This window comes from Enhydra lutris, unplaced genomic scaffold (genome assembly GCF_002288905.1).
Source record: "Enhydra lutris kenyoni isolate GAN:26980312 unplaced genomic scaffold, ASM228890v2 scaffoldscaffold10, whole genome shotgun sequence".
NCBI lineage: Eukaryota > Metazoa > Chordata > Mammalia > Carnivora > Mustelidae > Enhydra > Enhydra lutris.
The window spans coordinates 6048116-6065108 of record NW_019154094.1 but is presented as its reverse complement, the minus strand read 5'-3'; the positions used below and the strand labels follow the sequence as shown (position 1 = coordinate 6065108).

Here is a 16993-nt window from a genome sequence, read left to right as displayed (position 1 = left end):
AGGTCTGGGCTGGGTCTAGGAATTTGTATCTCCGACAAGTTCCCAGGCTTGGGACCACGTGCTGAGAACCACTGGACTGTCTTTCTTGAAAACCTGTCTGCGGCACTGCCACGTCTCCACAAAAAGTGTTTTCTCTTTTATTCTGATTTCTGGAGCAGCTCGTGGGGACACTCATGGTTATTATCCCCGGTATGGCCTTCTGTTGGGGGTGGTGGGACTGGGCTTCCCATGCCCTAAATCCTTGGGTCTTCAGTGGCCTCCATACGTGGGAAGGTGGTAAGAAATACTTGGTGAACGAGTACATTGAATTCAACTTGTATGCTGTGTGGTCAGTTTGAGTCGAAGAGGGGGTAGTTGTGATTCCCTGTCCACAGAGATGACTCTAGCTATAGGAAAAGGGAAGGATGTTTCCTGTTTGCCATTCATCTTTGGGGATTGGGTGTCGCCAGGTGAGACCAGGCAGCGTCCTGGACCAGGAATGTGGGATACATGTACCAGCTGCTTGGGTGCCGTCGGGCCTTCCCTCTGAATGAGTAATTTGCTCTTACACAAGTGTTTCAGAACAGACAGTTCTTGGTTTTATGACGTGAGGTTTTCTGGTATGAAAACCTTAGAAGATGGCTACAGTCTCAAGTTTGGAGGACCCCTTCTCGACTCTGGGTGAATTCGAATGGGCTGGAAGGTTGGGGAAGAGGCAGATGTGATGATACGATATTTAACAACCAACACAGCCCAGATGCTGCCAACCCTGCCTTACGTCCCGCAGGTGCTCCTGGCTGAACGTCCGTCCTGGGGAAGGGGCGGGTGAGGCTAGGGGTAGGACTGGGCTGATGGGAAGGCAAGGAAGACTGATCTTCCTTGACTCCTGGCTTGTAGGTCCTTTGGTACTTTCCCTTTCACACGTGCTGTTCCATCTGATGCCTGACCTCCTTAGCTGGGGTGGTTATGTCCTGGTTTTTTTTCAAGGTGATGACACTGGTGTGGAGAGCTGATAAGTGGTATTACAGCCGGCAGGTCCTTGTGGAAAGCCCTGTACCTCCTCCACTTCACCAAGGTGATAGGAACTTTTTGAAGAACACCGCTTAGTGCTGATAGCTTTTGTTGCAGGGAGTTTGCTCCCTGAACAGGAAGCCCAAGAGACATGGTCTCAGCAGCCGTGGGCCAGGAGCAGGATCTGTAGGCAGAACCTGCCTAGACAAGACCAGAGAGGGGTTTTGACACATTAGCCCTGTGTAACAGAAATTGAGGAGAGCGCTCCAAGTGGGTTTTATAGCACTTCAGTAAAGATGGCCATAACAGGGGCCCCTGGGTGGCTTATTTGCTTGAGCACCTGCCTTCAGCTCAGGTCATGATCCCGGAGGACCGGGATCGAGTCCCGTGTCGGGCTTCCAGCTCCACAGGGAGTCTGCTTCTCCCTCTGACCCTCCTCTCTCATGCTCTCTCTCACTGTCTCTCTCTCTCTAAGAAATAAATAAAATCTTTAAAAAAAAAAAAAGATGGCCATAACATATGCCAAGCACTGTGCCAGCCTAGTGACGCACATATCATCTCCTCAGAAGTGCGATCTGGACCCAAGACAGATAGCCGCAGTGCCACTGGATGTCATGCTCAGCAGATGTGACCTGGCCTCGGTGCAAAGGGAGATGGTGGTGTCAGGGAGGCTTCTCTGGGGGAAAACCTCTGAGCTAAACCCTGTAGGAAGAATGAGTGGCGTCTTCCTCCCCTCTTTTCCTGTTCATGGTTGTGGCCATCAGTCAGCTCTCAGCAGCTGGGCAGGAAGGATGGTCCCCTGGAGAGCCCCTTTGAAAACCTGCTACCTCCTCTGGTCCCACCTTCTCACGGCACTACAGGTTCCTCGTGTCTTTGCAGTCACGAGGTTTTTCTTTGAAGAGGAAAACCAGCCTTAGATACTGTCCCGTTCTCAGTGCCGTGTACTTTCCCAGAGCAGCAGCTTTGTCCTGTCATCTCGAAGGAGCCTTTTAGCAGCTTTTCTTAAAATCTGATTGGCTTAGGAAACATTTTGCAAAGCTAAATGAAGTCTGTTAGCCTCCTAAAATGACAAAATTTGTTTCAACAGATCCACAGATTCTGGGCCTTTTTGTCTAAGAGACCAGATATTGTGGCCCTAGGGCACAAGCCTCCCTGTCCTCTTCTAACCTGCGAAGCTTCTTTGTCCAGGGCAGGGTCCCCCCTCCTGTTCAGTCTCGGGTTGCCTGCAGAAAGCAAAGTGTGGGTCGTAGACTGCTTCTAGTAGTTTTGTTAGATACCTGCATTCTGTTTAGTGGCTTATCTTTTATTGTCCCTGGAATGGGGCACTGGTGCAGCTTGAACTCAAAGGACTCCTGCTCTTGAGACCCCTGTTCAGATCTTAAAGGTCACGCGAGCTGTAGACCCCGTTCGTCAGCACCGGATCACCCTGGGAGCAGTGAATGCTCTTTCCTCTGGGAAAATCTGATGAAACCTGCAGCACGTAGGCACTGTGGCAAGAGGTGTCTTCACGTTTCCTGGAGGTTAGGCCACCCGAGGTGTGGCCCAGCAGCAGCCCAGCAAGGCAGAGGGTGCTCTCGCTTCCAGGCGGGGGTGTGGTAGGTGCACCGTGGGATGAAGAAAGAGTGCTTGGGTGCCGGGCTACCTACCGGCCTTCCTGGCTGCAGGTCAGAGGTTAGCATGAGGGTCATGGTATCCCTTGATTCTGTTGATTCTGCAGCCTGCTGCTCATGGCTAGAGAGGGTGATTTTAACTTGGAGAGCAGGTCAGATCACGGTGAGGCCATTCTGAACCCCATGTCATTGTGCAGCCTGTGCGGGAATGCCAGAGCAGGCTTGGCTCCTTTCCTCTTCCTTTTTCTATGGAAGGACACAGTATCTTGGGGCTGAGGCTGCGTGTCTCAGTTGTGGTGGTTCTGCGTGGCAGCCTCTCTCCTGCTCTGCCCATGTTTTGAGTTTCCCCAGATCACCATGCTCTTGGTGGGGTGTGCACACAGGGGCTTGTATTAAAGGCTCCTTTTTTCTCTGCCTGTGTGGCCACTCTAGACACATTTTATTCTCTTTGTGGACAGGAAGGAAATCTAAGTAGGTGAAGGCCTGTCCGTGACTGTGTTCTGGAGAGCCAGGCTGGATAGCTGAGGATGAGTCCCAAAGCCCCACTGAGCTGTGCCCTGAAGCCGACACCTGAGAGCCCAAGGGACCGGCTGCTGCAGCTGCTGCTGGACGCTGGCCTGTCCAGCATGCCAAAGCCCAGGCCTCCCCCAGCAAGAGTTACTCCTGGCCTCATGAACAAGCTCCGGAAAGGCTCTGGAATGCCTGTGGGAGATCAAAGACTCCTTCACCACCCGAAAGTTCCTCAGACACAAGAGAGCAGGAGAGCTCAGAAATACTGCCTTCTAGTCTTTCGCTACCCCACCCCTCGGCCTGCACTGTGGTTCTCCCCTGAGAAGGGAAGAGAGGAAACATCTCTCACCTTGATGTCTCCAGACAGGTGCCTCAGGCAATGTCTCTGAGTGTCATTTCTGTGGTTGCTGTTTCCATTTGTCTTCAGCATCTCCTGAACCCCAATCCCAGATGACTGGGAGTGAGAGGGGGTGAGCCAGGCCAGTAGCATCCCCTTAATTGTGGGACTAGAGGAATAGGACATTGCAGGGCTGCTTTGGGTCAAGAAGCAGAGGAAAGGACCATTCAGGGTCCTAAATATTCTTGCATGGGAGTGGGTGAAACGCCCCTGCCCAAAGGCGCACCAGATGGGCTGTGGGATGGCCGTCGCCTCACCCTGCCCTGGGACACAACAGGGTGTGTGCACGTCTGACCCTGACCCCCTCCCTTTGTTCACTTTCAGGCCCCTGCGGGAGGGCGGCAACAAACAGGATACGTGGATAAGGGAGGGCAAGGCCAGGTCCTGGGATGTGGGGGCAGAGGGGCTAGTGGTCAAGAACGTGTCCCAGGGAGGAGGGACCACAGGTGAACCTACACACCATACCCTCAGCACACACTCTATTGTGGTGGACTTCAGAACACAAGTTTAAATTTATTAAGAATTTCCATACTGCTATAGCAGAGCATTAAACCCCAAGCACTCGGACCTTATGAGCATGGAGTTCTGTGCAGCAAAATGTGCACTCACGAAGTCAGCCTTGCGTGGGCCGTCTGGAAGATACCTCATCCTGAACATTTCCTGAATGTCTTCCATGTGGCTAGTATTTGGGATGCAGGAATTAAAATGGCATGTCCCCTCCCTCTGTTTCCTGTATTAATCGTGTAGATGAGTAGGGGGTCTCTGGGCTCAGTGGTTGCAGGCTGTGGCAGAGTATAGAGGAGAGGGACTGATCTGCTTGGGGACAGAGGAGTGGGGAGGCAGTGTGGCCTTGAAGGATAGGCAGGAATTTGGCTGGCACTTGGTGGGCTGGAGGGCGTTTTGGTTTGGGTTCCCCTGATGCAAGGATTGAGTACGTGTAGCTTGTGTGTGAGATGACATGAGCTCGGGCGCCAGTGAGCAGTGAGCTAGGAAGCAAGGAGCAGCATCCGGGAGTGAGCCCCACAGGCAGCTGTGTCATCTCACCGGGGAATGTGCAGAAATGGGGTAGGACAGCTGCCTTGGAGCTCCTGCCTGGGTGTGGGGGCTTGGACAGTCTGTGCCAGGGGTCAGCGGACTCTTTCCCTAAAGGGCCAGAGAGTAAAGCCACACACCGCCTCAGTCACTTTGTTGTTGTTGTTTTAGTTTTTTAAAGATTTTATTTGAGACAGAGAGTGAGCATGAGGGGGGAAGGAGCAGGGGGAGAGGGAGAAGCAGACTCCCCACTGAGCAGGGAGCCTGCTGACTTGGTGCTCAGTGACCCGACCGAGATCATGACCTGAGCCGGGCAGATGTTTGACTGACTGAGCCACCCAGGTGTCCCTTGTTTGTTTGTTTAAAAGAACCTCTTAAATGTGTAAAAACCATTCTTAGGTCATGGGCCACACAAAAATGGGCCATTGGCTGTAGTTTGTGAACCCCCAGTCTGTACAGTAACAACATCAGCCGCTGGTTGAGGGCTGCCTCCCGCTAGCATCAGTTCCCACCACTTAGGCAGAGAGGCCTCCAACAGCCGTGGAACAGCATCAGGGACAGAGATGCAAATGCTAGCAGCTGGAAATTGGGAATTGAGCCAGCATACCCAGAAATAAGAACAGGGGGGATAAGGGAAGGGCACCAGTAGCCTGTAGGAGATGTGTCGGGTGGTCTTATGTGGGGAACGGGCCACACAGGTGTAACAGAGTTACGGGTGGGGGCGATTGGGGATTTCAGGTCCATACCTGGCTAAGAGATAAGTGATTTCAGGAATAGAAGCAGAGTCTAGCTAGGCTAGTGCAGTGCCCCAGGTGAGAGCTGATGGTTGCTTAGTCCAAGTGGAAGGCCTGGATGTGGCCTTATCTGGATATATTTTGAAGGTGGAGCCTTCAGGATAGTCTGAGGACCAGATGTGAAGTATGAGAAAAAGAGGAGTCAAGATCAAAGTGCTTGGCCTGAGCAGCTGGATGGGTGGGGCTGAGACAGGAAAGGAAGAGGAGGTATTGGAGACATGGTTCATTTCCTTTGCCCCTGTGAGATCAGGGTAAGCCAAGATATAATCTGGTCTCAGAAACGAGTTTTGCAGAAGTAACATGGGGGTGGTGGTAGAAATCCCCAGACAATTTCTTTAAATGTCTCTAGTCTGTTTTCTAACCTTGGAAAAGTGAGTGTTTTTACTTTTGAAAATTGCCTGACACGGGGCGCCTGGGTGGCTCAGTGGGTTAAGCCGCTGCCTTCGGCTCAGGTCATGATCCCAGGTCCTGGGTTCGAGCCCCACATCGGGCTTTCTGCTCAGCAGGGAGCCTGCTTCCTCCTCTCTCTCTGCCTGCTTCTCTGCCTACTTGTGATTTCTCTCTGTCAAATAAATAAATAAAATCTTTAAAAAAAAAAAAAAAAAAAAAAAAAAAGAAAATTGCCTGACACTTTCCTTCAAAGCTTTCCTTTTGGCTAGAATTTGGCAGCCATGGATGGTGATTATTCCCTCGCATTTTGCAGTCTTGTAGAATTTGGTGTTTTTCTTTGCCTATGTTAAGAGGGATATATGGTCGATTAAATTTTTTTAGCAAAAAAAATGCAGTACAAGGTATTTAAGTGTGACCTTAAGAACACAGACTCTGGTGCCACACTGTCGGTGTTGACATGCTGGTTTTGTTGCTTTCTAGTGGTGAGGTAGCTTGTGCGTGTCTTGTTGGGTTGTGGTGAGGCTCACATGAGCACATAGGTGGGAGGCACTGGGATCCATATCTGGCACATAGGTGCTCAGTGAGAGAAACTACCGCTAGTACGGGTACAGAAACTGGTCCACTGTCAGTGATAAGAACCATGTTGGGGTGAGTATGGGGCACTTTGGTAGCTCACAGGAGGAGCTACCGAAGGGAACCCAGATATTGGGGAAAGGGGAAAGACTTCCTGGGGCAAGTGGTACCACAACTGAGAGCTCAGAGATGAGTTATCTAGAAGAATGGGCAAGCGTGTTCCAGCAGGGATGGAGCCTCAGAAGCAAGAGAGCAATTGTGTGGCTCCAGGGCACAGAAGAATCACTGGGAGCCTCTTGAAGAATTTCAAGGTCTGTGGACCTTTTTCCCAAGAGACTTTGTCCTAAGAAAGTTGGAGGCTCTGGAGTGTCCTTCCCTTCTTTCTCTTCCTGCTGTAGTGTTTGGACTCCTGGAATTCACAGATGTTTTTAGTAATTTATGGTTTGAGAAAAAGGCTGCATCTAGTCCAGTCAGTGTGCTTCGAGCAGCTGTGGTGTGGGACGCGGACGCAGACATGGAGAGTACTGAGTACTGCCCGCTTTCATCCTGGAGTGAAGCTCACGCTCCATCCGTCTTAGCTCTGGGCCCCCAGACTCCTCTCCGCAGGCAGAGTCCAGGGCTCAGCCCGTGTGCTGTGCAGAGCTTTCCAGAGCAGAACCTTAGCTAAGTCTGGAGACAGCCCTTGACACCTACCTCCAAACAGTTGAACCTTGGCTTTTGAAAGCAGCAAGAGAGGAACAACTGTTCGTGTTCAGGGGAGTGTTGGTACGACTGACAGCTGATTTCCCCTCTGAGACCATGGAGGCCAGAAGGCAATGGGATAACATTTAAAGTTTTGAATGAAAAAAACTCAGGAAAGAATCATATATTATACCATACGGTTGTTTGGTAATGGAGAAATTGAGATATATCCAGACAAACAAAAGCTGAGGGGATTAGCTACCACTGGGCCTGCTGTACAAGAACACTAAGTAAAGAAAGCCCTTCAGGCTGAAATGAAGGGATACTAGACAGTAATTTGAAATTAAAAATAACACTAGTAGGGGCGCCTGAGTGGCTCAGTGGATTAAGCCTCTGCCTTCGGCTCAGGTCATGATCCTAGCGTCCTGGGATCGAACCCCGCGTCAGGCTCTCTGATCAACAGGGAGCCTACTTCCTCCTCTCTCTCTGCCTGCCTCTCTGCCTACTTGTGATCTCTCTCTCTGTGTGTAAAATAAATAAATTCAAAAAAATATTTAAAAAAAATAGCACTAGTAAAGGTAACCAGATTGTAACTTTTGGTTTGGTTTGTAACATCTTTCTTTGTCTTTAGGGCTTTAAAAGGCAAGTGCATTGAACAATTATTTTTAAGTCTAAGATGATGGGCCTACAATATACAGATTGGAATCTGTGGCGATAATATTATAAAAGGGGAGAGACAGAGAGCTATAGAAACAGTGTTTAGGTACTATTGAAACTAAGCTCTTCTAGTTTGGATGGATGGTTTCAGTTGTCTTATTTTCAAGGTCACTGACCCCTTCTCCTGCTTGCTCACGTCTGTAGAACCCCTCTATAACAGCAGTATTTAATCTAGGTTGTTGTAAATTGTTAATAATAATTGTACTCCCCATAGTGACCAAATGATAACTTGAAAAATGCAGAAAAGGAAAGAAGGGAGTCAAAGTGGCACACTACCAAAAATCAGCCAGATACCAAAAACCAAACAAACAAACACAAAAAAACAATTGAAGGAATTGAGGAACAAAAGTCATATAAAACATGCAAAAACAAGTGGTACAAATAAATCCTTCCTTATTAGTAATCATATAAAATGTGAGTGGGTTAAACTCTTCTATTAAAAGAGACATTGGCAGATTAGATTTAAAAAGAATCTGTCTGTATGCTGTCTACAGGACACTTCAGATACAGACTACACATCAGATGTAATAACACAGAGAGGCTGAAAATAAGAGGATGGAAAAATATATTCCGTGCCAAATAGTAACAGAAAGAGACCTAGAGTGGCTGTATGATTATCGGATACTGTTTAAAAGGTTATGAGACAAAGAAGGATGTTGATAAATGCCTTAATAAGCAAGAGTGCACGACAGTTACACACACACACACACACACACACACACCAACACCAACAAGAGCCCCCAAAGCATATGAATCAAAAATGGACAGAATTGAAATGCAAAATTGAGAAATCTGCAGTGACAGTTACTTAAATCCTGCACTTGCAGTACTGGCTACAAAAACCAGACAAGATGATAAGGAAATGGGGAACTTGAGCAAGAGTGTCTGCCAGCCAGACCTAACAGACGTGTAGAGAACACCCAGCAGTGGCAGGATCGACCTTCTTCTCAAGTGCTCATGGAACTTTCTCCCTGATAGACCGTATGCTAGGCCACATTAAGCAAGTCTTAATAAATGAAAGAAGACTGAAATCATATAGAGTGCCTTTTCCACAGTGGAATGAATCTAAAAATATTAGAAGGAAAACTGGAAGACCCACAGATAAGTGGAAGTTAAACGGTACATACTAAAACAACCAATGAGTCAAGTAATCAGAAGGGAAATTAGGAAATACCTTGAGATGAGAACGAAAATAACACAATACACCAAGTGTGGTGGGGTGCTGTGAAAGTTGTACAAGGAGGGAAATGTGGAGCTGTGAAGAGGACTCCGTACTCATAGCTAGAATATATAAAGAGCTATGAATCAATGAGAAAAAGATAATCGAAAGAGTTGAAGAAAAGAGAATGTGTCCAAATGGCCAAAAAGCATGCAAAAGACTTTTCAGCATTGTTGCACATTGAAACCACAGAGACCCAGGCCTTCTCCTGGCCATGGTTGCAGTTAATTGGCCTGACAGCATCTAGAGGTGGCAGGGCTCTGGAGCATCTGAAATTCCCATCACACCACTGGTGGGCACATAACATTTGTGCAACTGCTTTGGAAAATTAGTATTCTCTACAAAGCAGAACAAGTGCACTCTAACACCCAGAAGTTGTCTTCTAGGAACACACCCCAACAGAAGGAGTGCGTATGGCCACCGAAAGCCGTATATAAAGATGACCATAATAGCTTTATTCTTAATAACTGAAACTGGAAACCAGCCAAAGGTTCCTTGACAATGGAATGGGAAAATGCACTGAGGTGTAATTCAGGGGAACGGCACATATCTGTGGGAAGGGGTGATCCGCCGCATGCACTGGTGTGGGTGAATCTAGCAGATAAAGTTTAAGTGAAAGCAGCCAGTCATGAGTACACACGTGGCATGGGTGATTTCATTTGTAAGCCATTAAAAAGGCAAAGCTAATTTATGGTGGTAGAAGTTCTAATTTCTTTATTTTATTTTTTTTGAGTAGGCTCCACACCCACTGCGGAGCCCAGTGCAGGGCTTGAACTCATGACCCTGAGATCAAGACCTGATGAGACCAAGAGACGTTCACTGAGTCACCCAGGCACCCCCGATAGTAGTTTGGGGGATGCTCTTCACTGGGCAATGGTACAAGGTGCCTTCTGAGGTTCTGGAAATGTCCTATAGCTTGATCTAGGTAGTGATTATACAGGTGTATGTATATTTAAAAACTTATTGAACTACGTAGTTAAGATTAGTGCGTTGTATTCTATAAAAGTTAATTCTCAATTAAAAACAGAAGTATTCTTAAAAAGATGTGAAAGAAAATGCACATCAGTGTGCCAGCTTTTTGATACAAGGCCAGGGTTTTCCCTTGTGAATGGCGGGTCTGATTATAAACCATACCCTCAGTGTGTTCTACACAATTTTCGTGGTCTCTTTAAATTGGAGCAATTAGGGGCGCCTGGGTGGCTCAGTGGGTTAAGCCGCTGCCTTCGGCTCAGGTCATGATCTCAGGGTCCTGGGATTGAACCCCGCATCGGGCTCTCTGCTCAGTGGGGAGCCTGCTTCCTCCTCTCTCTCTACCTGCCTCTCTGCCTGCTTGTGATCTCTCTCTCTGTCAAATAAATAAATAAATAAAATCTTTAAAAATAAAAAATAAAAATAAAAAATAAATTGGAGCAATTGCCCAGCAGTATGCCTCAGGATCTTTGGGATTTTTATAGATCCCCCCCCCCCCCGCCCCAGTTTCTTGTTGTTGTCTTGCTTACATCTAATTTGACAATTTTTTTTTTAGCATCTTTGTTACGTCTCTAAAAATGTTCAACCTGTTTTACGAATCAGACTTCCTTGTAAGCTTTCTGTGACTAAAAATGAGCTTGAAAAAATTCTGATCTCAGAAGGCGGCTTCTGTGAGTGTGTTTCTAGCCCTGAAGTTTTATGATTCCAGTATTTTGCACACGTGCACTGTACCTGCGATGGCTCCTGCGTCACTCATCCCGGCGCAGACTGTGCTCCCGTCGTGTCCTAACCCTTCTCTCCTTCTTGTTCATCCCAGCTGCCCACTGCTGAAACTGCCCCTGCCAGGGACGGGACCGGTGGAGTTCACCACTCCCGTGAAGGACTACTCGCCCCCGCCTGTGGCCCTTGACCACAAACCAGGGGAGCCCAGTGAGCGGCCAGAGTGGGTAGGTGCTCAGCGTGTGGCCGGGGAGAGCCCTGAGGGTTGGGTGGAGATCGGCCGAGGCAGGGGTCCTGGGAGTGTGTGAGGGTGGCCATCTTCTGACTGGTGAATATGTGTACTTGACCGGCTCTACACAGGCACCACAAACACCTAGTCACAGTTAGTGAATAGCCTTGTTTGAAAGGAAACCCCAAATGACACAAAAGTGAGACTGTCCTACATCACCGGGGTGGGCTGTGTGGTTGTCATCTCTGTGGCCGGGTGGGTTCAGGATCCTAGCTGGGCGGCTCACACACCATGCCCGGGGCCGAGCAGCCTGAGATGGCGCTAGCAGCCAGGCCATCTCCTCCTTGTCCCACGCGGTCATGAGAACCACGGAGCATCCCTAGAGAATGTTGTCAGCAGAATCTTGACACCATCTAACGTATGCTGTGTGTGCCTTATTTCTTCAGATGGGTTAGGTCGGTTAGGTCCGATTTTCTCCTCAAAATGCAGTTAGGTAGAGAGAGTGGAGTTTTGTGTTTTGGGTTTTTTAAATCCCTTTTACAGTTAAGGAAATGGGACCCGGAGTGATGAAGGGCCTCTGTTATTCAGTTTACGTGGGGTCAGCACTGCCATCAGAACCCCAGGACTCCTGACTCTGGGTCCCTGCTGCTTCTGGACCATACTGTCCTCAGTTGACTGAGATCTGATGTCTACGAGGAAGTAAGAGTCGCTCCAGTTGAGGGTCTGAGGCGGAGGAACTCACTCACTCACTCTGACGCTGGAGTCGTTACTCAGAAATCTGGCAAGCTCCAGAGCCTATCCCTAAAAGTTTTTACCTGCCAGGTAGTGGATGAACTGTCCATCCTTCACACATTGTGCTTTGGTCCCGTGGACTTGTGCTGGGCTGAGTATGTTGTTGAGGAGGAAAAGCAAAGCTCAGAGGGCAGAGCTCTTCCTCTGCCGCCTTCTCTGAGTGTGATGGTACGTTCCTCTGTTTCCTTTGCGGGTAATGTGGCCATCCGGTACCGTGGTCAGCCGGGTGTGTGTTAAGCTGTACATGCATCCAGCTTACTAGGACGCCGTCCATTAACATTGGAGGGAGCATGACTGATGTTGGCAGGAACTTGCTCTGTGACTTCGTGTCTCAGCTTGACCATTGGCCGAGCCTGGGACCTTCTTGGTTCAGACCTTTTACCCTCATTAACCTCGAAGCAGTTGTACCACAGAGTGGAACCGAGGGCTCCTGGTCACAACAGGGTGGTCTGTGTTGGTGGATATTTCATGACTCCAGGAGTTCGGCGGGCCTGAGGATATCAGGGAGGCATTTAATAATACAGCTGTTGGGGGAGGGGGTGATGTGTTTGTGAGGTCCTTGAACTTCCGTGGTGCCCTTCTTCGGTCCGGGATGACAGTAGTAAGCAGCTGTTGGATAATTGTGGGCGCAGCAGTCAGAGGATTGTCTGCTCTCTCGTCCTCACTGGAGCACCCCCCACCCCTGCCTTGAAGGCCTCTGTGCAGTGACCCGGTGGCTGTGCAGGTCAGTGGTCTGTCATCTTACCTCCGTGGACAATCCATGCTCAAAATCCAGGCCAGCAAAGCAGGAGCGGTAGGGACTGCTTTAGTTACAAGGAACAGAAAACTCAGCCCAAACCAGCGTAAGCAAGAAGGGAATTTGGGGAGTCCTAGGACTCAGGGACTCTATGGCTTGGGCCTCAGAAGGAGCCCCTCTCTCCGCTCTGTCAGCTCCGCTCATGATCTGCCTGCCAGCAGCTCCAGCAGCGCCAGCCCCACATTGGTGTGGGATGAGAGGGTGCCGGGCTGATCCTAAGGGAGGTTACGTGTCACTCCCCATCCCAGATCCAGCGGTGAAGGCGGGTACTTTGTGGACTGGCTTCATCATTTGTCTCCATCATGAGGCTGAGAACGAGGGCGGACCTCGTTTCCAAAGGAAAATCAGGGTTCTCAGGCTCCAGGCAGCACAGCACAAGCACCTGCCGCCCACCGGGGAACGAGAACGTCCTTCCTTCCCCCGTTGCTTCCAGCTTTCGCCCTATGTTTACTGCATGTCTGCGGTGTGCCCGGCAGGGTGCGACCTAGGGGACACATAGCGCTCACGGCTTCCGGGGAGGTCCCAGGCCACTTAGACAAGACAAAGATGTCCGTTTAATATAAATATGGTACATGTCAAAGGGACACAGGAACCAACTGAAAGAGCTCCTGGTGGTCAGTGCTGGAAAATATATTTTGCAATAAAGCAAAGTATTGGATTGGATTATAGGCCAAAGTATAAAATAAATATCTGAGTTCATATGATCAAATAAGTAAATGAGGGAAATAGACAAATTTGGGCAAAAAATACGAAATAATTGATGTAAGTACTCTGCCCTCAAGGCGGTGGGATATAACCCCCTTCATTAAACGTGCACTGTGCATAGCGGCTTCTTTCCAGAGAACACTCTATGGAGACGGAGAGAAAAGAAGCACTTTACAGTGGAGAACCAGATGGATACCTCCCCAGCAAGGCGGTCAGGGTCAGCGTCGGCAGTGGTAGATCAGGCTGATGGTGTATACCCTTGAGGTGCGACAGGTGAGACCCTCTGCCCCTGGTCTTCTTCCCAGATACCCATAATCCCAGCCTAATTATGGGAAGAACATCACATGAGTCCCAGTTGAGGGACTTTTTGTGCACTGCCTGACCACAACTCCGAAAAACTGTCAAGGTTATCAAAAGCAAGGAAATTCGGAGAAACTGTCATTAAGGGAAACTAAGGAAACCACATTTTCTTGGTTTTTAACCTGAAGTCCTTTGTCTTTCCCAGGATCCCATTTAGGGCACCACACCACCTGCGCTTGCTGCTTCCCTGGCCGCCTCGAAGACCTTCCTGGTCTTGGATGAGCTCGGCAGCTCCAAGTGGCGGCCAGGTGTTTCGTAGAGCCGCCCGTCGGGGGTGGGTGGGGAGGTTTCCGGTTTTCCTCTAGACTGGGGTTGTGGGTTTAGGGAAGACTGCAGGGGTGAAGCATCATTCTTTTCACATACATCAGCCTCCTAAGTTACTTTTTAAATTTCCGTACAGTAACAATGTTCAGTCTTTATACCGTAAAGCTCTTGCTACAAGTTTTTAAAAAGGTTTTCTAGGGTGCTTGGTGGCTCAGTTGGTTAAGTGTCTGCCTTGGGCTCAGGTCATGATCCTGGAGTCCTGGGATCAAGTCCCATATCGGGCTCCCTGCTCAGCGGGAAGTCTCCTCCCTCTGACCCTCCCTCTTCTCATGCTCACTCACTCAGGCTCACGCTCTCTCTCATTCTCTCTCTCAAATAAATAAATAAAATCTTTTTTAAAAAAAGGCTTTTTAATGGATACATAGAGAAATCTCATTGCGGTTTCCATTTGCCTTTCCCAGATGATTAATGTCAAGGGCTTACTGTATTTGCATGTCTTCTTTTGCTGTTTGCAAGTGCCCATTTTGAATGCAGTCATTTGGATTTCTTTTTATTGAATTGCCAGTCTTTCCAGTATGTTTTTTCTCCCCTTTTGCTTTAGTGTCCCCACAATGGGATGCCATAGCTACGCTCTGTGGTCTTGCCTTTGTGGGTCCTGCAGAGAGGTCTCTGATCCACTCCGCCTAGTCCTGGTACTCTGAATCAGGCCCACCCTATCTTAGAGTCACTAACTCAGCCTTGTCAGCGTGGGAGGGGCACTTTCTGGAAAGAGGGATGTTTTTACCTGAGCAAGAGAAGAACAAAGGAGAAATGATAGAAGCTTTCCATTCCCCACACTTGTGTGACCTTGGGCAAGTTTCTTCACAGCTTCGTGCCCTTGTTTCCCCATTCATAAAATGGGGATGAATCTATATCATCCATTGTCAGAAGATTAGACAAGGCATGCAAAGGCTTAGTGTGGTACCTGGCCCATCACTTGCATTTGACACATTTGTGGCTATCACTGTACTTGATCAGATCTGGCCAAAGTCCTGCAGGAGGACCAAAGTTCATATGCTCGGATTGCCCTTTGGGGCACAGCAGGCCTGCAAGCCCTTTAGCCTGAGCTCAGTGCCACTCTCTCCAGAAAGCCTCCCACAGCTTTCTTGCCCTGCTTCTCCTCTCTGCTCTGTGTTTCCACCCAGTAGGAATTGTGTTCTATTTAAGCGTGTATAGTCTGGTATTTTAACATAGTAGTTGCTGAAGAAAAGCTTCTTGTTGAACAGAGAAACCGGGTGGCTTACTTAGCCGACCAGGAATGTAAAGTGAGGCATTTCTCTTGGACCGTGGCAGGTGATTAGGTGGGTGGGGCCAAGTTGGATCTGAGGTGGTGGAGTTTCAACTTTGATTGTATGGGCAGTGGGAAGCCAATCCCCCAGAGGCAAGGACTTGAGGAAAGTGTCAGTGTATTAAACGTGGAGAAACTTAGAGACGAGGTGACCATGCTTAGGAGAAGGGTGGGTGTGTGAAAGGAGTGGAAGGATTCATCTGCAGGAGAAGCCCAATCTAATTTTAATAGTTTTAAGCCATGGTAATGTAACTTCGTATAACTCAGCATGTTTTTGGCTAGACACTTTGCTGGATGGTTATATGTGGTGTTTTCTTGGGTCCTCACAGTGAAGTGTGAGGTCTGGGATTCTATCCCTGTTCCCTAGTAAGAGCCTGGGGGCTTAGAGAGTACAGACACCATTGTCCAAGGCACACTGCCGGGGCTGGCACTAGAAATTGAACCCAGATGGGTCCCCTGAGCCTGCCCCCCACCCGCCGCCCACCACACCCCGTCACATGCCCAGGGCTGGAAGACAAGGATCAGGAGTTCTATTTTTCAGAATTGCTGAGTAACAGGTATCCTCTGTCTGTTCTGCAGAGCCCCTGGGTGTGTCAGGATAAAGGTAAACTCCCTGGAGCTCTAGGTTGCTCTGTCTGAATGTAGAGGAAGGACTGTGTTTAAAAAAAAAAAAACAGTGACAAGAACAAAACAAGCCTGAGGTCTCTTGCACTAGCCTGGCTTCCCTAGACCGGCTCACCAGGAAACCTGAACTTCACACGAAGCCCTACCTGGCCGGCCGCAGCGGTGGCGGGGCTTCCGGGGCCAGCCCTGTGGTGTCTGTGGTGGTGGCTGAGCCTGGACTTGGGCTTTCCAAGGAGCCCTGGTCAGCGCCTCATGCTGTGAATGCTGGTGGTTGGAGATCCCGGGGATCCCTGACCTCAGCTCCCCTTCTGCACTGCTCATGTGGGGCCTTCCTGTCTGTTTCTAGTTCTCTATGGAACTCTCATGGTTCCCAGGTACCTAGGCACATTGGCGGTTGAGAAAAAACAGGCTGGAGAATTGGGTGGCTCTGGCTTTAATCCTGACTCAGCTGCCTGTCTGCTCTGTCCTTGGACACATCCTTAATCTCTCTGGGCCTTGGTTTTCTTATCTGGGTCCTTGAGGTCAGGGTCTCCCAAGGCTGCACTCAAGGTATCAGCCAAGGCTGCGCTCCTCTCTGAGCCTGACGGGGGAGAATCCACTTCCAGGCTCGCTCAGTGACCTGCTGTCAGTGCAGGCTGTCAAGCTGGGGGACTCCTTTCCTCACTGTGTGTTGGCTGAGGGTCCGCTCAGTTCTTTGCTAAGTGGGCCTTCCAGAAGAGGGGGACTTCTAGAAGAGGAAGAGTTACAGTCTTGTGCCTTCCAGTTACGCACACTCTTGTATGCACATGGGTGCGTGTTAAAGTACAACATAAAATTTACCATATAAACCCTTTTTAAGTATAAGTTCATTGGTATTAAATACATTCACATTGTGCAACCATCCACCACTGCAATTTTTCGTCTTGTAAAATGGAAACTCTGTACCTCTTAATAACCCCCCCGCCCCCAGCCCCTGGCAACCACTGTTATTTCTGTGTCTATAAATTTACTTGAGGTACCTCGTAGAAGTAGAATTGTACAGTGCTTGTTTTTTTGTGACCGGTTTATTTCATGCAGCATTACGCCCTCAAGGGTTATGATCTTTTGTAACCTAATCTCAGAAATGACATCTTGTTACTTTCGTTGTCATCTGTTTGTCAGAAGCCAGTCACTGGGTGCTGCCCACTCGGGGTTGCACGCAGGCGTGAGCCCCGGGAGGTGGGGGTGGCTGGGGTCTCGGGAGAAGACTGCCTGCCGCAAGCTCCATCTAGTGGGGAGTCTGCGCTCTGTGCCTGCGGGCGTCTGGGTCCCTGCG

At 49.2% G+C, this 16993-nt stretch overlaps 1 protein-coding gene across 3 annotated transcripts in view; it reads left to right on the top strand.

The window, feature by feature from the left end:
- The window catches only part of LOC111143824 (SREBF chaperone), a 67961-nt gene that overhangs the window by 35372 nt on the left and 15596 nt on the right, over nucleotides 1-16993 (top strand). For all 3 annotated transcript variants that reach the window (XM_022497744.1, XM_022497745.1, XM_022497747.1), the window contains exon 3: nucleotides 10700-10829. In XM_022497744.1, coding sequence (XP_022353452.1) covers nucleotides 10700-10829 — 130 coding nt within the window. The remainder of the gene's footprint in view (nucleotides 1-10699; nucleotides 10830-16993) is intronic.